General features: G+C 40.5%; 1 protein-coding gene across 2 annotated transcripts in view; it reads right to left on the bottom strand.

Annotated features, from left to right (window-relative positions):
* The window catches only part of trip10a (thyroid hormone receptor interactor 10a), a 73357-nt gene that overhangs the window by 20177 nt on the left and 30651 nt on the right, over positions 1-22529 (bottom strand). For both annotated transcript variants that reach the window (XM_034189999.1, XM_034190000.1), the window contains exons 2-9: positions 14424-14539; positions 13826-13882; positions 12010-12157; positions 10715-10777; positions 7992-8096; positions 7773-7901; positions 3796-3942; positions 3491-3679 (exon numbers count right to left, since the gene is read on the bottom strand). In XM_034189999.1, coding sequence (XP_034045890.1) covers positions 3491-3679; positions 3796-3942; positions 7773-7901; positions 7992-8096; positions 10715-10777; positions 12010-12157; positions 13826-13882; positions 14424-14539 — 954 coding nt within the window. The remainder of the gene's footprint in view (positions 1-3490; positions 3680-3795; positions 3943-7772; positions 7902-7991; positions 8097-10714; positions 10778-12009; positions 12158-13825; positions 13883-14423; positions 14540-22529) is intronic.

The following is a 22529-nucleotide window of genomic DNA, read 5'->3' as shown; positions in this document are numbered from 1 at the left end:
CTAATAATTGGGGTCAAAATGTGACTTGTAACACAACGTTACTCCATATGATACAGACTGTGATAAAAATATTTCCTCTACATCCTCATGTAAAGTGGTGACAAAACATCCGGCTGTGCTAATCATAAAATTTTGCACATGTTTAACTGCCAAAACAATTACAATGATACCATACTTTCTTTCAGTACAGTCCCAGTCCCAAATGTTATCCTCCCTGTGCAGGTTTTAAAGTAGACCTGCATTGAAATAAATGTCATCAGATCTCAGAAAGAAATAGCTGATATGTATTTATAAGACCCTTATGAATGCAGTAAAGTAAATCTGTAAGCCCAAATTTGTAATTCAACGGAGAAATCTTCATTTAAAAATGATAAATTTGCAGCTAAAATTTAGCCCTCCGTGAAAACAGTTTGTACATCCGGGTCATTTCCATGATGTCGGGGAGAAGATGACACGCTTGTGCCTTCAGTCCGATCAAAAAAAAAAAAAAAAAAAGCCTTCAGTCCGATCCCGCATTGAAATTGATTTTATCTGTTAGTAATGTTACTGTTGTACACATCCTGATTTCAACATCCAAAAGTAAGCTACAATGAATGCGAGATACAGCTCTGCATGCTCAGATCAGCAGCGACATCGACAGCGGGCGACGTTCTTCTCTGTTTTGATGCGGAGCGGCCAGTAACACCTGTTGCCCGCAAAGACAGACTTCTTGCGGCAAAATCCGCAGTGCCGCATGGTCTCGGTAATCGGAGCCGCAGAGCTCCGTGGCCGCTGAGAGAGGTTTATATCTTTTTAATGACTTGAATTCTTTGCAGGTCCCGCATCCGTACCCCACTACGGTAACACCGGAGGCTAAAGACAGTACATTTTCAAAGCGACACCACTCAATCAAATGGGCGTATGGAAAAAGTCCCAAAAATCATTTTCAAGCAACAATAAAAGAAATGTATACTCACCAAACGTACCACAAGACAGCGGAGGTCGGTCTTGAAGTCCTGGGCGATTTCTCTCACCAGGCGCTGGAAGGGCAGCTTGCAGATCAGCAGCTCGGTGCTCGAGGACCACAATGTAAATAAGCATCCGTATTGGAAGCGTTCTTGTGTTATCCTCTGCTGTATTTTTATGTATTGTTATATAATTTTATTGCCAAATAAAATAAAATAAAATTCTGGGAGCAGTGGATTTCTGTTAGCGGCGGATCTCTCACAGCGCCACGGTGCCGTGAGGCTTCTTCACGCTGACGTTGAAACTTCTGCAATTGTTCGCCAAATGCACGAAGTGTAATCACAGCAGCCACCGCGTTGTAATCCAGAATGGCCACGGGACACAAAATGACGTGACCGATACGTCACATGAAAACCCTCTATAAGACAATAAAAAGGTGCTTTTGTAAGAGATGCAAACTGACGTAAATCCACAAATTACAGTTGGCGAGCACAATGCATGCTGGGATAGTGTCTTTTCTGTGACGTCTCGGCAGCGTCTCGGATGTGCTGACAGTTTTGCGGAGGGCTAAATTTTAGCTGTAAATTTGTCATTTTAAAACTAAGATTTCTCCACTGAATGACAGATCTGGGCTTGCAGATTTACTTTACTACATTAAGAAGGATCTTATGTATAAATATAAGTCATTTTTTGGTCCAAAGATCTGACTGCATTTATTTCAATGCAGGTCTACTTTAACATTAAGCTTATTAGACAACATATTGTCATTGTCCTACAGGGGCAGGAAAAAAAAGCACTTGTCCTACACCATCAGGTAAATCAATGAGGCAAAGTCAAATCAAATTTATTAAATGAAATTTTATTCACTTCCATTGGAATTCAGATAATCCATTTCTAAGTTCATATGAAAAAGTGGTCTAGCTGCATGTCTGTCTAGCCATCTTATCTATCCGTCTAGTCAATAACGGCTAATCAACTGTAGATGACTGAGTTTTTCCTCCTCGGCCTGTTGGAAGAGCGCGCCAAAGATTCTTCAGAGAAAGCTGAACATGAAGTCACACTTTCCCCAAGATGGAAACATGAGAAGCTCAACATCACCGCCAGTACAGCTGAGCTCCATGTTAATGATGCAGAGAAAAAAAAGAATGTGACCCCTTTAAAATGACAAATTTGGGAAGTCAACCTGAATAGCTTGTCCTGGACAAATGGACCCTTTAATATGGATTCCTTCCTGTGTGACCGACATACAATATCAAGACGTTATATCAAACGTTATTTTTTTTCTACACAATTAATGACTGCCTTGTATGACATATAATAAAGAGGCTAACAACTTCAAGCCTTCAGTAGCGAAGGTCTCAAACAGCCCTACAACAAAGGCTTCTTGTGTAAATTGCGAGAGCTGGAAGTGCACCACTATTATTATTTGAACATCTACTTGGAAGGTACTACTTACTTGAAAGTTAAGGAGCTCTACGTACAGGAGAGTAGAATGGGAATTCTTAAGGACAAAACAGAATCCCAGAGCTCACTCGAGCCAGTTTGGTCAACCATCTATTTATACAGCTACATATCTGACTGGGAGCACGTGACTGCTGGCAGAATGTGTACCACACACATGCAAATAAATGGAAAAGTGCACAGGAGAACACAGCCAGTGAGAAATGCACAAAGGAGCTAAACAAACAAACAAACACCGCACTGTGAAGCAAGAAGTGATCACGTAATGCTGGGACAGTGGGAGGGCGACTGTCAGCGACTCATACCAACAGTTTATTTATGGACCAACACGCTGGTGCCTCAGTGAGAACGCTCCTTAAAGATAAGAGCCAGGCTTTCCAATATAGTTCAGCTCTCTTAAACCAAACAGGTATCTGGTAATAAATATGAAAACATATAGAATACCAGTGACCGCATGAGTGTGACTGAATCTGATCCAGTGTTCCCCCGGCCAACCTGCTGTCAGTCCCGATTGTTTGTACAAAGAATTTATTGTGATGTGAAACAACATGCTGGGTTCTGGGCTGCATAATGGAAGCAGTGTGTTTTTGGATGCCTGGTGAGGAAAATTCAGTGTTGTTCAGGCCTCGTGCTGATGAAAATACAAGCGCAGCAGAACACTGACTGCCAGTTGACCTATTGGAAACCACGCTGGATTGGGAACAAGGTGGGGGGGGAGTTACTCACTGAGAGCCAGAAACAGAATCATGCATAGAACCTGCTGTATAAGAGTTGGCTTGCGTGCGAGTTCATTCTGATTGAGAGATTCGTGCATTATGACAGTGAGAAAGTACTGGATAGTACGAGGCCCCACCCACATGCACCAAGAGTGCTCTTTGCAACCTCTGCGACTCACTCTGCCTCACTGCTAACTAACACGAGAGTCACCTAATTTCACCTGATGTGATTGGCTACCTCGAAATTTTCAAAATAACTCGATTAAGGGTCCTGTCCACATATAGAGAAGCATTTGTGAGAGTCTGAGACCACAACAGCAGGCTAAATATCAATGCATGCAGCTCTGCTAAAGTGAAAAGCCCCCTACCTTACTCCTCCTGCTAAAAAGCCAGAAATTTTTGCCCTTGTTCTTTCCTAGGAGCTCCATAGGACCTTTCGGCGTGCTCAGGCTGCTCTCAGAGGAGGTCCGATTGATGCCCTGACTGTAATCCTCGAACTCCACATCTCCAGGACGCTCAAAGCCTGACTTGTTCTGCTCTATTAGAATCACGGAGTCCTGTATTAGATGGAGCCATGGATAAGTGCAATCAAGGGTTATTCTTAATCTCTAGTTACAACAAATTACCTGCAAGTCAAATTCAATTTAGGGTTTTGTTTTGTTTTCCTACTCACATTCTTTTCATTAACATTTGTGCCAGCTTTAGTAATTCCTTCCAGGCACTTGCTGATGATTGGCATCACATGCTTTTCTGTGTCCGAGAACAACACGTAACCTTGTGCCAGCTTCCGTAACCGCCTCTCATCCAAGTCCTGCAATTTCTATTGAAAAAGATAACAAATGTTAACTTCACATTCTAGCCATTATAAGACAGAGTATATCTACAATATGCTATTCCAAAAATACAAGTACTACAAAAACTCCATTTCAAAGAAAGAATTAAGCATGTATGATAAATTATTCAGGTATTGAACTAAAGATAGTATCCTCGGCTGCCACAAAAACGGCTTGCAATTGTATATCAGTGGTAGTAGATCATTTGTGATGAAATACCTGAATTAACAAAGTTGTCAACCTCTGTATTGAATAGCCAAAGAGTGACAGATTGAAAACAACAACAAAATCCAACCATCTCCTCTTGAACACACCAGACCAAAATCATTTTCCTTCATGCAAATCATCATATCATGTGTTACCACTGGTAGACATTTCAATTCATTCCAACGATCTCATTTAGGAGGATTTCCATTCATTCAAATAAACATAAACGTCCAATGATCTCTAACCTAAGACATCAGACCAGAATTATTTCCTTTATGCACATCTTCATATGATGTGCCACAACTTTGAAGTTTCACTGAAATCCACCAATCAGTTTATCAGAAGGTAGGATTACAACACTAATGGATGGACAGACGGACAGGCTGATTTTGCCCCCAACAACTTTTAATTGCACTGGGTATAATATATAATAATAATAATAATAATAATAATATTATATGAAAGCTCTAGTAACAGTCAAAAACAAAACACTAAAGTATGAGTAAGTGACACAAAACTGGATTGATGCATCTATCACCATTTCCCTCAAATATTGTTCACAAACCAGTCTAAATCTGTGATAGTGAGCACTTCTCCTTTGCTGAGATAATCCATCCCACCTCACAGATGTGCCATATCAAGATGCTGATTAGACACCATGATTAGTGCACAGGTGTGCCTTAGACTGCCCACAATAAAAGGCCACTCTGAAAGGTGCAGTTTTATCACACAGCACAATGCCACAGATGTCGCAAGATTTGAGGGAGCGTGCAGTTAACATGCTGACAGCAGGAATGTCAACCAGAGCTGTTGCTCGTGTACTGAATGTTCATTTCTCTACCATAAGCCATCTCCAAAGGTGTTTCAGAGAATTTGGCAGTACATCCAACCAGCCTCACAACCGCAGACCACATGTAACCACACCAGCCCAGGACCTCCACATCCAGCATGTTCACCTCCAAGATCATCTGAGACCAGCCACTCGGACAGCTGCTGAAACAATCGGTTTGCATAATCAAAGAATTTCTGCACAAACTGTCAGAAACCGTCTCAGGGAAGCTCATCTGCATGCTCGTCGTCCTCATCGGGGTCTCGACCTGACTCCAGTTCGTCGTTGTAACCGACTTGAGTGGGCAAATGCTCACATTCACTGGCGTTTGGCACGTTGGAGAGGTGTTCTCTTCACGGATGAATCCCGGTTCACACTGTTCAGAGCAGATGGCAGACAGAGTGTGTCGCGTCGTGTGGGTGAGCGGTTTTCTGGTGTCAGTGTTGTGGATCGAGTGGCCCATGGTGGCGGTGGGGTTATGGTATGGGCAGGCGTCTGTTATGGACGAAGAACACAGGTGCATTTTATTGATGGCATTTTGAATGCAGAGATACCGTGACGAGATCCTGAGGCCCATTGTTGTGCCATACATCCAAGAACATCATCTCATGTTGCAGCAGGATAATGCACGGCCCCATGTTGCAAGGATCTGTACACAATTCTTGGAAGCTGAAAATGTCCCAGTTCTTGCATGGCCGGCATACTCACTGGACATGTCACCCATTGAGCATGTTTGGGATGCTCTGGACCGGCGTATATGACAGCGTGTACCAGTTCCTGCCAATATCCAGCAACTTCGCACAGCCATTGAAGAGGAGTGGACCAACATTCCACAGGCCACAATTGACAACCTGATCAACTCTATGCGAAGGAGATGAGTTGCACTGCATGGTGGTCACACCAGATACTGACTGGTATCCCCGCACAATAAAACAAAACTGCACCTTTCAGAGTGGCCTTTTATTGTGGACAGTCTAAGGCACACCTGTGCACTAATCATGGTGTCTAATCAGCATCCTGATATGGCACACCTGTGAGGTGGGATGGATTATCTCAGCAAAGGAGAAGTGCTCACTATCACAGATTTAGACTGGTTTGTGAACAATATTTGAGGGAAATGGTGATATTGTGTATGTGGAAAAAGTTTTAGATCTTTGAGTTCATCTCATACAAAATGGGAGCAAAACCAAAAGTATTGCGTTTATATTTTTGTTGAGTGTACATTCACACAAAAACCTTGCTTAAGGTTTGTGTGGATTTTTCACCGTATTATATTAGCTTGAATATGTAACTACTCTTAAACAATGAAAAATAATGGCTGCTTTGGTACCACATTTTGTACATTTGTGCTTGGAAACAATGTCTCATATAAAGTCATTTCAACAGTACCCAGTGATCCTCTGAAGAGACTTTGTAGCAAAGACATCCCGTCTTTGCCTTAGGTCGCTAGTTAGTTACCAAATCTTTCTAATGCACTGCAAGACAGGAAGAAGCAGAACTCTAAAGATCTGGACGTTCAACCTCCTGAAAAGGTATTGGCATTGGTGAACACCTCTGTCCAGTGGCCTAAACTCTTCTAACTGGTCTCCACAGCCCTACTAAACTTCCAGTCCTCAAGAACTGAACAGAGTAGGAGCAAGAACACAGCCCTGATGAACATCACAATTCAGTGGAAAGGCATCAGACACTCTACCCCAACATGGCAGAGTATCGGTGCACAGACCAGCTACGAGCAACTTATCAGGGATCCCAAGGAGATGTCCCAAAGAGCAGCCTGGCAAAACAAATCAAACATTTTATGACAGTCGACATGAGCTCAAATGAAAGAAGCAGATATTTAAGCTTGCATTCAGCAGGGACCCACAGAGTAAAAATACAGTCAACTGTTGAACTTTTGGGCAAAAAGGGATCATCCAATAACAAAACTGTGCCAACTCTTGAGGGTCGGCACCTTTAAAATCCTTTTCTCTCAGCAAGATCATCTTCCACTTCAACCGATGGAGTTTGGAAAGCGCTCTACTGCAGTCCCTGTACTCTCTGACATTTGCAAACCCAAAACAACCTCTCAATTACTGGATACAGTACACCTACTTGTGGTCTAAACACCTCATTGGTCAGCAGTGGCAGTTTCTGTGGCAGATATCACCCCTGTCAATGATTGTGGTAGGAAGCTCAGACTTAAGCTATTTCTAGCTGTCTTCTCTTCTGTACAGTCTGATTGTGATGAATGACCTCTAAGTGAGGGAGACTTTTTACTCAGTGAATCAAAGAATTTAGTGAGTTCCAAGATGAAAGCATTTATTGTTCTTGTTTATTTTGCAGTACTATTGCTTATTTGCACATCCACATATTGCACTTTTGCAATACTTTGTTTTGGCATGGATTCTGGATTGAATATTTGACATTGTAAGGGTATTGTTTTTTATTATTTTATTATGTTTGATTTTAGACGTTTAATTGGGTCTTATTTTCACTGTTAATATTGTTAACTTTGTGTACCTTGTCTTTTGTGTGCTCCTGCTGCAACACTAATTTCCCTTTACGGGACAATAAAGAAATTCAGATTCTGATCTGATTCTGATTTATTGTGTTACACTGGAGGGGACAATCTCATCTATTAACTAGCTGCATTTTACAGTGTACTTGTGTATGCCTTTTCAAAACCAAGGAATGATGAAAAGTTCAACAAGTGTTTTTTGTTACCAGTTACCATGGCAGTAGGACTAAATTACTTCTCGTGGGGATAATTCCATATTGCCATGAGTAGAGTACTTCACTTACATTGAAGATGAGCGGCATATCGTTAAAATAGAACTGACTCTGCTCCTTGTTGTACTTCTGTAGCTGAGCAGCGTAATCGTTTTTACATTCCTCTGCCACATGTGCTCTCATATGAGCTTGCTGTTTTGCCTAAAACCACAGAAAGAGCAAACAGGTTAACCAGGTGTTTCTCAAAGAGGAAATTGCATACAAATGATTTTTTTCCCCTTCCCGTTTTACTTTTTCCACGTCTGCCTTTGTAGCATTGATATCTTGATCCGTCTTTTCTGCGTACTGAGCAGCACGCTCTGCTTCTCGCCATTCCCTCTCAAAGCGCTTCTTGCTCTGGTGTGGAGAGAGAGAATTATCTCTGAACAAATTACAACTCAGAACTGAATGTGAATTTATGAAATGCAGTTAACACTTTGCATTTGTTGTCTATAGTTTTTTGTTTTGTTTTTTTTTGGGGGGGGGGGTGTGGGTAATAACATTTATTTCAATGAGGGGCCATGAAAACTGTAAATCAGTCTTTGACTCACATATATAGCAAATAAGCATGCTATAATACGAGACAACAACAACACTATAACACTGGGAAAAGAGCACACTGAGTTGTATATAAAGCTGGACACTAAGGAAGGAGAAAATGACTTGTTCTGACTGATCAGACAGAGGAGCCGAGCTCGAAAGCATGGAGAGTCTATACATAGCATCACTAGTTACACACCTTCATGGTGGAGTGGAACAGAGCATGATTTTTTTTTTTTAAGACATGACATTTCTGCTACAGCTTGCCAGATGAGACAAGGGACACTCAAGCCTAGATTTCATCTCTTTTCTTCCATTAAAGCTAGGGTAGGTAACTCTGTTCAGAAACACTTTTTGTTATAGTGGGTGAAATGGTCCGTCTGTCCTAACAGCAGTGAATACATTATGTATTCAGAAAAAGGAACGGAAAAAAAAAAAAAAAATCAGACGTCTGCAGCAGTTGCAGGATCAATAAAACTCCGACCAGCATAAGCCCCACAGTGCCCTCTCAAAAAACCAATCAGATGCCTTCATGTCTAGTTCTTCCTGCTCGCGCCACCAGGCTCAACGTCCCTTCTGTCCCTCGTGCACACTCATCACGTTTCCCCAAAGAAGTTCACTTCGGTACAATGGCAGAGGTATAATACGGCCAAAAATACCACTTCCACTGTTATGTTTAGCGTCTCACCCCGATAGAAAACCAAGGAAAAGAAAGCCAGAGGTAGAAAAAGCTGCGATGAAAAAGGCTCAGGATAAAGCAAGAGGTCAAACAAGAGTCAACATCAGTGATGCTTTTTCTCGGTGGAAACAACTGAGGCAACTGAGGGTCTGAAAAGTGACACAGAGGTTGCTCTCTTTCTGTTGGACAGGTAATTACTTTTGCTTCAGGGGGATTTGTTACTTTCATTGACTGAATACATCATCAGAGCCATCCTTTTGAACGCTGCACAGATCGCTGCTGCTGCGTTCCAGTACCGTTGGAAATTACAGGACTTTTTTGTTGTTTCAAACTCAGCAGTTGCTTGTGGCAGGAGCGTGGTTTTCATTTGGTAAAATAATTCACTGTATCCACACAAAAGATTAATTCTTGCCTATATAAGGTGGCTGAGCCCAGTGAAGCTGACTCCCCACCCACATAAAAACAATCCAAGCAAACAAGCTGTAATTTCCAATGTTGCATGAAAGCGGCAGCAGCGATCTGCGTGGTGTTCGAAAGGACTGATCAATTTACTGCTCTGATGATATATTCAATCATCTTTACACTTATATTTATGACCCCTTTTGACAGTTTTCTGTTATAAATCAATATATACGGCTTAGTAACGTAACACAGTGATAGAGCAGCCACCACGGCACACCAGCGTTTTTTTTTTCCAGGCCTCGTACACAGATATTGCAATATTTTCGACTCCTGCGCATCCTGCGCTTTTTGGCCCTGCTGAGTCCCACGTGTTCAGATTTGTGGGGGTGTGGCTCTGGACGGAGCACTGACGGGGTAGGGGGTGGAACCTAGAGGAGGTGCTACTTTCAAATCTTCCTACCTCTCTTGCTAGCTCTCCAGGACTACCAACTCTAGCTTTAAAGATATTTCATTTTCCACTTGATCATCATGGTGAAGTAACAGGAAAAAACTGCACCGTCCACAGTTTCTCCAATCACAGCAACAGAACCTCATTCAGAGTTGTTGTGGAGTCTTGGTGGCTTCCCTCACTAGTCCCTCAGTTTTTGAGAATGTCTACTTGAGATAGATTTACTGTGGAGTTCCATGCTGTTTTTACTTTATAGGAATTAATGTAAATGCAGTCTAAGACAAATTCATTGACCTGGAAGATAACAAGACTGTAAAAGTGATGATTTACAGTAAACTCATCAAAGACTGTGATTAACTGAAATCCTACATTTTACATGTGTATTTTTTTTTTTACATTTCACTATGAATGCAATTTTTGACATTCAATAGCTTTGGACATTTAAGAAAAATAATCAGATTGTACAAAACTGCTTCATATGCAGTTGATCTGCTCATATGAATTTCTTCCTGATGGCATTTTAAACTCAGGGTTGTGCATTAAAGCGCTCCTATATCACAACAGAATGATTTCGCCATGAAGCTGCAGACAATAAATATCAGAGAGCATGTGCATCAGATGCTAGAAAACATAAATCGGTGCACCTATTTTGTCACATTCTGGCTAAACAATGAGCTAAAACTGCACACAAGGATAATTGCAACACATGATAACAGTGGAGTTTTAGTGTTTCAAACCTCAACATCTTCAGTCAAAGCTAAATTAACGTATGGTTTGTGATTTACGTCTGGGGAACTGCCTTCTGTCTGTCTTTACAGCAATCCCACTGGTGCCTCTTAAGATTAAAAAAAAAAATGAATAAAGCAAAAATTTTGATCAAGGCTAAATATTTCAGATTAGGCTTACACTGTCAAGCTGCTTGTAGGTGCTCTCCAAACTCTGTTGGGCTTTCTTGGCTTCCATCAAATACTGCAAACATGGGGGGGGGGATAGAGGGGGAAGAGTCAGATGACAGAGTTACATATGTGTCAGATATGCTTAAAGTCAGGCACTGGCAAACTGAAGACACTACAATGAAACAATGGATTCTAAAACCTACATACTGTAACAGAATAGAAAACAAATATCAGTGCTGTTGAAATCATGTCTTCTGTGTGCAGCACATGGCTGCAGCATTCTGCATTCCAGTCAGCAAGCCAGAGCCTAAAAAATGTTCACTACTACTCTGACAGACTCTGCTTCAAGAGACACCCCTTTCAAACAAGAGATGTGATTTTGAAAGCTGCCTGGTGAACACGTGGTACCCATTAAGACAAAAAAACTGGATGCTGGTCAAACCTGCACTAACACCATTCAGACAAAACCCCAGATATGTCCCTGATTCACAAACTGCATCACTGCTGCTTTGGCAGTCTATTTGCATATTTCCTCTGAGGATTCTAAGCATGTGTTTTTGAGTAACACATTAAAATGTGCCTAATACAATCTCAGACATACAATTAATACATAGTGATAAGAATAAAAGATAGGATTATCAAGAAAATACATACAAATAATCTTGCATGAAACAATCTCTGTACAGTTGCAGCACTGTAGAGAAATATCAACAACCACAACAGAGGAAGACAAGTCTGCCGTCGGGAGAGGTGAGGCTGAATGTGTAAACATGTGCTTCATTATGAAATTATCAGGCCATGAGGGAGCGCAGAACTTTTGCCCAATATTTTGCCCAACACAAGCTCTGTGTTTGCCGTTTTAAAATAAAAGGTCTCAGTGACTTTTTCTTTTACAAGTGTTGTTTTGCCAACTCACTTGTACACATGGTCTATCACAGTGAGCGCAGCTGGAAAAACTCATCCAAATAAGGATAGTGAACCAAAATAAACCTTAAGATCCTCTAGGCCGTGACTCCAGAGAGGACTGTCCAAAAGTATGGGCCAGGCACTATAAATCAACACAGTCAACACACATGATGTGTAACTGTGTCATGCAAAATTCAAAGTGGGATTCATGCAGGTCTTTAGCAAAGTCTGGAGGAGGGTTGCTAACACTGGTCAGTTGACCTGATTCTATCAGACTGGATGCATACACAGGATTGACCAGTCAGTCTCAAAGGGGTATTATGTGATGTTGTTGTCATTGTAGTTGGATTTCCTGTCCTTTGAAGCCTACTCCAGTGCACCCACCCACATCCAGCTCACCGACTTTCGTTCCTGCTTGATCTCTTGCAGGTACTTGGTGAGGTCAATACAAATGTTCATCATCATGTTCTCAGCGATTAGCTCTCGCTGGCCAGCGTAGTCGTTCATCTCATTCAGAATTTCCAAGAAAGACTGGTAGCTGGACAACCTACCAATTGGAGAGGAAAATGGGGAGAAGTAAGGAAATCGTGATGGGACCAATGACATGGCCGACTCAATGACAGGTCAGCAGTAAATCAAGTCATAACAGGGAGCACAAGATTTCCTGATTCCCCTTTCCTTTGTGTAAGACTTACATGGTTCCAACAGCAACCATATTTGCACTAACAGGATGACTACACTGATGACTAAACCAAAGTCATGAGAACAGCCAATGTTTCCAGACTGAATACTTAACAAGTTAGTCAGATATGCAACTTTAGTTGGTCTCCTATTGCAGATTTTGGACCCAATTTGCGTCTCAATTACAAGAATGCGAAATCAGGCCTGATTTGTTAAAATAGCAGGTAAAATTTGTATTTCCTACCATTATTGCAAACAACTACCCATGTATGAATGAGTCCCATGACAGAAGTGCTGGTACACACCACACAACGCTACTCCAATACAGTCTATGTGGTACTCCCGCAGTTATTACCATGTTTTTCCACTCAGCTTCAGTGGTTATTACCACAATTTTCGACAAAGATAATATACATCTGTTAGACTTTTCATGGGATTTATGCTATGGCTTAATGTTGCAGAGGAAAAGCAGGAGGCATCTGCTCACAACGGTAGGTTTCTATCACTGCATGCTGTACCCACATGCCCATGTTACCTACTTGTATCTATGCATTTGCCAGAGCAATGAGTGGAGTGGGTCGCTCAAGGCGCTGTATGCATACCTCACCACTGCACCCATGATCGCGACCCACTCTCATCAATTCTTCCCCCACACCAGTAAAATTGCTCACCAATCACTTCAAATACAGAAAATCCTCATTGTATTTTAATTTTAAGTTAAACTGTAGCATGGCATCAAAATAACTGAGCAGGCAAATCCACATTCAAGCAGAAATTTGTTATTTCAAGTTGTACTAACAAAATAAAAACCACGATGCATGGTGTGAAAGGGTCCAGTACCACTCTGTTATGCAACAGTGAATAGAGAAGCATTTCAGGCTTGACACTACAGTTTCTTCTATTATGCCACCCCATGGTCTAAACCAGTGGTGTCCAAACTATTTCAGAAAGGGCCGAGAGGGTGCAGGTTTTCTTTGCAGCCACTGACTCCAGCAGGTGAGTTCACTGATAAACTCATCCCACGTGCTCAAAGTGATGTTAATCAGTGAAATCACCTGCTGGAGTCAGTGGCTGCAAAGAAAACCTGCACCCTCTCGGCCCTTTCTGGAATAGTTTTGAAACCACTGGTCTAAACCAAAGTCCATTCTCTCTACTTCATGCTCATTCTGCTCATGTGCCTTAGCTTCTGCTAAATACCCCCCCCCCCATTTGCACAAATTACATCCAGTTATTCACAGTTTGTGGATCACAATGTGTCCCAATGTCACAAATGTTTTAAACATGTTTAAAGCTTTCCCAATTGCACACAGTGTGCTACTTCTACCACAGATTACACTCATTTTCAGGCCCCGATCATGGATAGCACTTTTTTTTTCTTTGCACCAAAAATGTATGCAATTGTGTGTCAAATATCGGCAACCAGTTTTAGGAGAGCAAAACACAATTTCAGTTGAAAAAAATGCAAAAACTGAGGCTCAAAATATTTATGCATCAATAAAGTCAAAACTTTTCTTCTGCTGTAAAACAATCCCACCTGCACTCCGGTTCATCTTTGTTGCTCCGTTTTAGATTATATTTCTTTGACAGATTCCTGCAGACATTGAATTTGTATGAAACAAAAAAAATGACAGATTACAAGTAGAATCTTCATAAACTGTCAGAGGGGAATGGATGAAAAAAATGAAGACAGACAAAGAATGCTCATGCAAACATTTTGCAACCGCTGGCTCTTTTTTAGACAACACAATAGTCAACTACGGCCATATGAAAACAGTTCATCATCTCCTGCTCTTCCTCCTTTCACTCTCCCTCCAACCACATCCTGTCTGTCATGTGCCAGTCTGCTCCCACTTCCTCTGCTCTCCAGCAGAGCTCAGCACTGCGACAGATGTGGGGCAGCAGACTGGGAGGCAAATGGGAGAGGAAGTAATGCACATTTTGAAAAGAAGAAAGAGAGAGGGGGGAGCAAGAGAGAGCTGGAGGAATAAAACCAACAAATCAGACATGAAATTCTGTCCCAAATAAGTCACAAGACCCCTACAACAGTCCCATACAACAGACAAGTTGCTTTGAGCAGCATGTTTTCACAAAAGTATTTGAAGTAGGACAACAATGACAAGAACGGGGCCTACCTCAGTTGCTTGGCATAGTTTTGTTCAACCTCTGTCCTCTCCTTCACAAATTTCACATACTTCTCCACCAGTTCCAAGCCAGACTGAGTGTGCTTGTCAATGATGTCATATTGGTCCTAAAGAATGAAGCATGAGAGGCAAATAAGGGAAACAGATGAAACTGGCACACTGCAGGATATGGAACGTGTTAACTTTCTGATAAGAACTGGAACGATCCTCTGGTCGAGTTTCAGATCATGAAAAGGAAATCATGAATAGAGGACAATAAACCAAACACATCAAATATTCTTAAATACTGGATTTTATGTTGGGCTGCAGAATATTGGGGGGAAAAAATGACGTTGCAATGTTGCAAAATGATTTATTCAGTTTGCCATTTTGAAATGCTCTCTCCTTCTGCTGCTACACTGATTTCCTGGGTAATTATTTATTTTTCACGTTGTTACAAGTTTTTGGCGTAAGGAAAAGTTTGGACAACGTGTTGTGCTTAGTTATCATGTTACGAGGTAACATATGTCACATAGAATCCAATGGACGCTGAACTTGTTTGACCTTTACTTTAGAGACCAAGCATTCAACACTGTCAAAACTATTTCATTTATTTATCCTATTAGCTCAACCAATAATCTGCATCACTTTTAACAAAATTAGAGCAACTTTAACTTTTGACCCCTGTACAAATTGAAATTGACCTTTGTCACCATTCTTAAGGCTTTTACCCAATAACTCCATAACATTCAGTCATAGATAGTCCAAATGATACCTTTTTGGAATATTTGTGATCAGACAAATAATGTGGTGTAGCTTTCAATTTGATTGGAGTATTTTAAAATTTTGACCCCTGTGTAATTCTTCAATTGACCCCTACTTGACAGCCTACTGAAAATTCAAGTGGCCAAAAAAAGTAATGTCTGAGGTATATTTGTGCCAAAATTGGTCCTTGTATCACTATTTGAAGGATTGTTTCAGTTATCTGCTGCACTACTACTGGTATTTGTATAGTAATGCACAAATCAGCATTTCTACAAATGTCTTTTCTGAAGCACATTTTGAAAAAAGTCACTTGTTGGAGCAAAGGCAGATGCATGCTGGTAACAGCTTTTTAAGATCAGCTGTCCATTCAGTATATGGAACCTGAATACATACTAAAGTAATGTTTCATTGACGACAACAACAACAAAAGAAAGTATAAAACTTGCAAACACTAGAAATCCTTGGCAGACTGAGAGCTTATGGAATGCACTGTAAAAATTGGGTTTGATGTACAGTGGGGTAAAAAAGTATTTAGTCAGTCCCTGCTTGTGCAAGTTCTCCTACTTAGAAAGATGAGAGAGGTCTGTCATTTTCAACATAGGTACACTTCAACTATGAGAGACAAAATAAGAAAAAAAAAATCCAGGAAATCACATTGTAGGATTTTTAAAGAATTTATTTGAAAATTATGGTGGAAAATAAGTATTTGGTCACCCACAAACAAGCAAGATTTCTGGCTCTCACAGACCTGTAACTTCTTCTTTAAGAAGCTCTTCTGTCATCCACCTGTTACCTGTATTAATGGCATCTGTTGGAACTCATTATTTGTATAAAAGACACCTATCCACAGCCTCAAACAGTCAGACTCCAAACTCAACCATGGTCAAGACCAAAGAGCTGTCAAAAGACACCAGGAAGAACATTGTAGACCTGCACCAGGCTGGGAAGAGTGACTCTATAATTGTCAAGCAGGTTGGTGTGAATAAATCAACTGTGGAAGCAATTGTAAGAAAATGGAAGACATACAAGACCATTGATAATCTCCCTTGAACTGGGGCCCCAAGCAAGATGTCATCCCGTGGGGTCAAAATAATCATGAGAACGGTGAACAAATATCCCAGAACTACACGGAGGGACCTGATGAATGACCTGCAGAGAGCTGAGACCAAAGTAACAAAGGCTACACACTACGCAGAGAGGGACTCAAATCCTGCAGTGCCAGGCGTGTCCCCCTGCTTAAGTCAGTATATGTCCAGGCCTGATTGAAGTTTGCCAGAGAGCATATGGATGATCCAGAAGAGGATTGGGAGAATATAATGTGGTCAGATGAAACCAAATTTTTTTTTGGTAAAAACTCAACTCATTGTGTTTGGTGGAAGAAGAATGCTGAGTTGTATCCCAAGAACACCATATCTACTGTGAAGCATGGGGTTGGAAACATTATGCTTTGGGGCTATTTTTCTGCAAAGGGGACAGGACGACTGATCCATGTTAAGGGAAGAATGAACGTGGTCATGTATCGTGAGATTTTAAGCCAAAACCTCCTTTCATCAGTGACAGCATTGAAGATGCAACGTGGCTGCGTCTTCCAGCATGACAATAATCCTAAACACACCACAAGGTAACAAAGGAGTGGCTCCGTAAAAAGCATTTCAAGGTCCTGGAGTAGCCTAGCCAGTCTCCAGACGTCAATCCCGTAGGCAATTTGTTGAGGGAGTTGAAAGTCCATGTTGCTCAGTGACAGCCCCAAAACATCACTGCTTTAGAGGAGATCTGCATGGAGAAATGGGCCAAAATGCCCGCTACAGTGTGTACAAACCTGGTGAAGACTTGCAGGAAATGTTTGACCTCTGTCATTGCCAACAAAGATTATGTTACAAAGTACTGAGTTGAACTTTTGTTATTGACCAAATACTTATTTTCCACCATAATTTACAAATAAATTCTTTAAAAATCCTACAATGTGATTTCCTAGATTTTTCTCATTTTGTCTCTCATAGTTGAAATGAACCTATGATGAAAATTACAGACCCAGGGGTCGAAATACATTTTTTAACCTTCTTGCACTGGTGCTAGTAACAAAAAAATTACTTGCACCAAAAAAAAGTTAGTTAGTTTGGTTTGCACAACCAAAAGTCAGTCTTATATCAACCTTAAAACTCCTCCTCTGATGTGTCAGACTCTTCCTCTATGGGGAGAGTTTGAGGGGAGAACAGCAGTAGTGGCAGCAGTGGCAGACAGTTTTTTTTTCATGTGCGCACGCGAACGAATCGTCCGTGAAGATTATTTTATCAACTACAGAGATGTATAATAAAACAAATGGTGGTTTATAACACAATTATGACAGGGTTTCAGGGGAGAGAGAGCGAGGAACTACGGAGCCCTTGAAGTGTCATCGCAAAATGTTGTGCATGTGGAGAGAATGTGTGCTCATTTTATTGTATTGTGCGCACGTTTTATTATACTGTGTGCATGTTTTAAGCATCGTTTGAGTAAAACAAGGGCACGATCTACTTAAACATGGCCACAATTTGTAAAACATGCACTCAATATTGTCTTGACATATAAATGTTGGCTATTAGCCAAAAACCAGCAGAGAGTATAATACATTTCCCTATTAGAAATGGATCTGGTCAGGGTATATTATCATGGTTTGGGCGCACAAGGACATACAGAGAACTCTAGCTGCCCAGCATGGCATCATCTAGAGTTTAAGCACATTAAAAAGGATGCTGAGGGTGAAGCATCTCCCCGTCGCGAGGATGACAATTTAGGTCATATTATGGAGTTCATTTTGAATGAATGGAAAACGTGCACGTTTTATTAATTCAAGGGCTCAATTAAAAGGAAAAGGTGTGCACGAATTATCACGGCCAGGAAAAACGTGCACACATTTTATTAATTTGAGAGCACGTTTTATTCATTTGTGGGCTCAATTAAAGGAAAACGTGCGCAGAAATGGCCAGAAAAAAAATCATCATGGCCAGAAAAAAAATATCACTTTAAGTTACCTCTACCGGGTTCCATGTATGATTTTTTTTTTTTTTTTTTGACGTGCATGCGCGAACTAATTGTCCGTGAGTATGCACATTAAGATTATGTCAACATAATTCCACAAGGCTTTTTATAGCTAATTTCTTCATCTGCATCTCAGTATGAAATTATCTTTTATTTTATAACAATGAAAAAAAAAAAGAAGCTTGTTACTATGTGCGCAAGTGCTGGGTTGAAAAGATCGATTCGCCAATTTTAAAATCGATTCTCATTTTAATTACCAGACATCGATTATATATATATATACATATATATATATATATATATATATATACATATATACACACAGTAGTGTTCAGAATAATAGTAGTGCTATGTGACTAAAAAGATTAATCCAGGTTTTGAGTATATTTCTTATTGTTACATGGGAAACAAGGTACCAGTAGATTCAGTAGATTCTCACAAATTCAACAAGACCAAGCATTCATGATATGCACAGTCTTAAGGCTATGAAATTGGGCTATTAGTAAAAAAAAAAGTAGAAAAGGGGGTGTTCACAATAATAGTAGTGTGGCATTCAGTCAGTGAGTTCGTCAATTTTGTGGAACAAACAGGTGTGAATCAGGTGTCCCCTATTTAAGGATGAAGCCAGCACCTGTTGAACATGCTTTTCTCTTTGAAAGCCTGAGGAAAATGGGATGTTGAAGACATTGTTCAGAAGAACAGCACAGTTTGATTAAAAACTTGATTGGAGAGGGGAAAACCTATAGACAGGTGCAAAAAATTATAGGCTGTTCATCTACAATGATCTCCAATGCTTTCAAATGGACAAAAAAAAAAAAAAGAGACGCGTGGAAGAAAACAACCATCAAAATGGATAGAAGAATAACCAGAATGGCAAAGGCTCACCCATTGATCAGCTCCAGGATGATCAAAGACAGTCTGGAGTTACCTGTAAGTGCTGTGACAGTTAGACGCCTGTGTGAATCTAATTTATTTGCAAGAATCCCCCGCAAAGTCCCTCTGTTAAATAAAAGACGTGCAGAAGAGGTTACAATTTGCCAAAGAACACATCAACTGGCCTAAAGAGAAATGGAGGAATATTTTGTGGACTGATGAGAGTAAAATTGTTCTTTCTGGGTCCAAGGGCCACAAACTCTGAATTCAAGTCACAGTTCACAGTGAAGACAGTGAAGCATGGTGGTGCAAGCATCATGATATGGGCATGTTTCTCCTACTATGGTGTTGGACCTATATATCGCATACCAGGTATCATGGATCAGTTTGGATATGTCAAAATACTTGAAGAGGTCATGCTGCCTTATGCTGAAGAGGACATGCCCTTGAAATGCCTCGCAGATGTGAAGAAATCATGAAAAACTGTGGTTATACAACTAAATACTAGTTTAGTGATTCATAGGATTGCTAAAAAAGCAGTTTGAACATAATAGTTTTGAGTTTGTAGCGTCAACAGCAGATGCTACTATTATTGTGAACACCAACTTTTCTTTTCTACTTTTTTTTTTTTTACTAATAACCCAATTTTATAGCATTAAGTGTGCATATCATGAATGATTGGTCTTGTTGGATTTGTGAGAATCTACTGATTATATATATATATATATATGTGTGTGTGTGTGTGTGTGTGTGTGTACTTCTCGCCAGCGTTGGAACAGCGTCCCGGAAAAAAATACGCTGCATTTGGTCCATTTCTGAGGGTATGAAAATGATCATTTCTCTCCATTCAATGGGGACTTGCTGGTTCTGATTTAGAAGCAGGTCCACAATTTATTCATCAACCTCTGTCAAAGCTATAAGTCATAAGTCAAAGATGCCAAACATGATGACCGGAAGTCTTGTCTGTTACGGGCAAGAAAAGAGAATCGTCCGTTATTTTATTCACAGTAGTGTTTTCCTTTCTTTCTTTCTTTCCTCATAACATGCCTTTTCCATGGGACCGCGTATGAAGGTTGTCTGGTGTGGACCGACTTCTCAATCAGTCTTTTCCACCAGCACTTGCTGTGCAGCTGTGGGAAAAGTTCGCTTGCAGCATGCCCCAAAGCAGCATTGCAGACACAAGTATTTGTAGGGAAGACCAGGACCATTTTTCCACAGAAAATTTTTAAATTTATAACTCTCTGAAAACACTAATGCCTGCATTTTGAGGGCCAAATTTTGTGATGTAAAGCCATAATATATATTTTTTTTTATCTTTGTTGCAGCCGGTCTGCTCTGTGTCAGCCTGATCCCGTTGATCTCAGAAGCTAAGCAGAGCAGGATCTGGTTAGTATTTGAATGGGAGACCTCTTTGGAACACCAGCGGCTGTGTGTGTTTCTCCAGGTGAAACTGGAGTTGCGTCAGGAAGGGCATCCGGCGTAAAACTTGTGCCAGTTACCAATGCAGATCTGGCTGTATCCACTGTGGCGACCCTGAACAAAAAAACGGGAGCAGCCGAATGGACAACAACATTACAGCCTTACTTTAAAGCCAAAAGAAACAAGGCATCAGGCCAAAACATGGAAGCGTGTAGAAATGTACCTGTGTCTGGGGCAGTGAACCAGCTACCTCTGGCACCCTCTTTTGGCTGCCATGGATCTGTTCAATAATTATGCCCTTCAGCATGTTTGTAAAATAAAAATGCTACTCTATCATTCAGGCAAGAGGATTGGTCCATTCCATCGGTCTTACAGCCATTATTATTAACGACCAATACTTCATTAATTTGCTGTCAAATGTCAATATAATACTAGTATTAATATGTTGCATAACTAGACAATTAACTAGGTAACAGCTCAAAAATGGTTTTAATAACACTAACCCAAATCGATATAAGATCGAATCAAAATAATCAATTCTGAATCGGAATCGATTCTTGAAATTTGAATTGATACCCAGCCCTAATGCGCACACATAAACCCACATGTAACACCGGACTGAGCGTGTCCAAATTATGTTGCATAAAGAAAACAAGAATTTTAGCGTAGAACACAATAAAAGGAAAACAGGAAGCATGAAAGAAACTGAAGGAGATTAAATATTTTGAGTCCGAGCACCAAAAATGTGTTAGATTCTTCTGTTATCCAGGAAGCATTTCTCCACAAAATATCATCAGTCTATGAAGAATTTACCACCATTCTTACGTACATCAACCAACAGAGGGCAGTCAGAATTCTGATGGGAATGACACAAAGGCAGCCACAAAGGCTGATGCTGAAAAGGGGAGAGGGAAGATTTAAGAGCTTAAATAAATGGGTTTGGAACCACATGTGAATCTCTTGTGATCTTTTATGATTTTTGATTTTCAAACATGGCAGCAAGTGAAGCATGACTTCCACACATACAGACATGCTTTGCTTATCTGTTATGCCACGGTGTCTTGTGAAAGAATGAAGGCGCCTCGAGCAAGCTGGATGTTTGAGCCTCCTGCATTCTACATTTGGTGAAACTTGTGAGTTCAACATGTTCATATTTGTTTGCCAGCATCCACAAAATGTGCCTATCAAAACAGGAAAGACTCAATGCGCCACTCAGATGAGGAGTAGAAACCCGCAGACTGTTCATCGTAAAGTACCAACTTAAATCTAGTGGAAAGAAATGCGAGTAATACCACATATTATAAACTTATTTATTTTTAATTTTGCACAGCTCCAGCAGAATGCAACTCTGTTTCTTTAATTTTCCTTTTTGTACGGTTTGAAAGAGGTGTATTGTGTGTGTGTGTATATATATATATATATATATATATATATATATATCTATATATCTTTCTCTTTTGTTCCTTATTTGGTGATGTACTTTATGACACCTTCATGCTCAGACAGGCCTGTTCGAGTCAAAGATGAGATCTAAGCCAATGTTCTCTCACTCTGCACTCAAAACAATTCCTTTCAAGTTTTCTGTGCTGTGGGTTGCAGGAGAATCAAATACATGGGAAACTCAGCTTGTTAAACCGGGATTCCTGACAAGTTAGGCCAAGTACTTTACACCTTCTGACCCTCTATAAATACAAAAGGGTCAAAACCAAAATGAATGAGTCAAGGCTCAACCTAATTACAGAACACAATCAAGGAGAATCCTGCAATCAGTCACCACAATGAACCCTAATCAATACGTAGACTTTGCATTTGAACTGTGATTAAATCCAAGAGTGAGATAAACGATGGACAAACACTCAATTTAAGACAAAGATTTACCAATTTCCGGAGGTGCTTGTGCTAAACAGATTTCCTTCCAACTTCTTGGGAAACAAAAGCCAATCTGAAAAAGTATGAAACAAACTCACAACTTGTCAGATTTTTATGTTGTCTTTGAATAAAACAAGCAATGTACGTGTGAGTGCACATACAAACTGACTAGAG

The sequence above is a fragment of the Thalassophryne amazonica genome, chromosome 16 (genome assembly GCF_902500255.1).
Source record: "Thalassophryne amazonica chromosome 16, fThaAma1.1, whole genome shotgun sequence".
Lineage (NCBI taxonomy): Eukaryota > Metazoa > Chordata > Actinopteri > Batrachoidiformes > Batrachoididae > Thalassophryne > Thalassophryne amazonica.
Note: the sequence above shows the minus strand (reverse complement) of the source record. Positions and strands in the feature narration are given on the sequence as shown.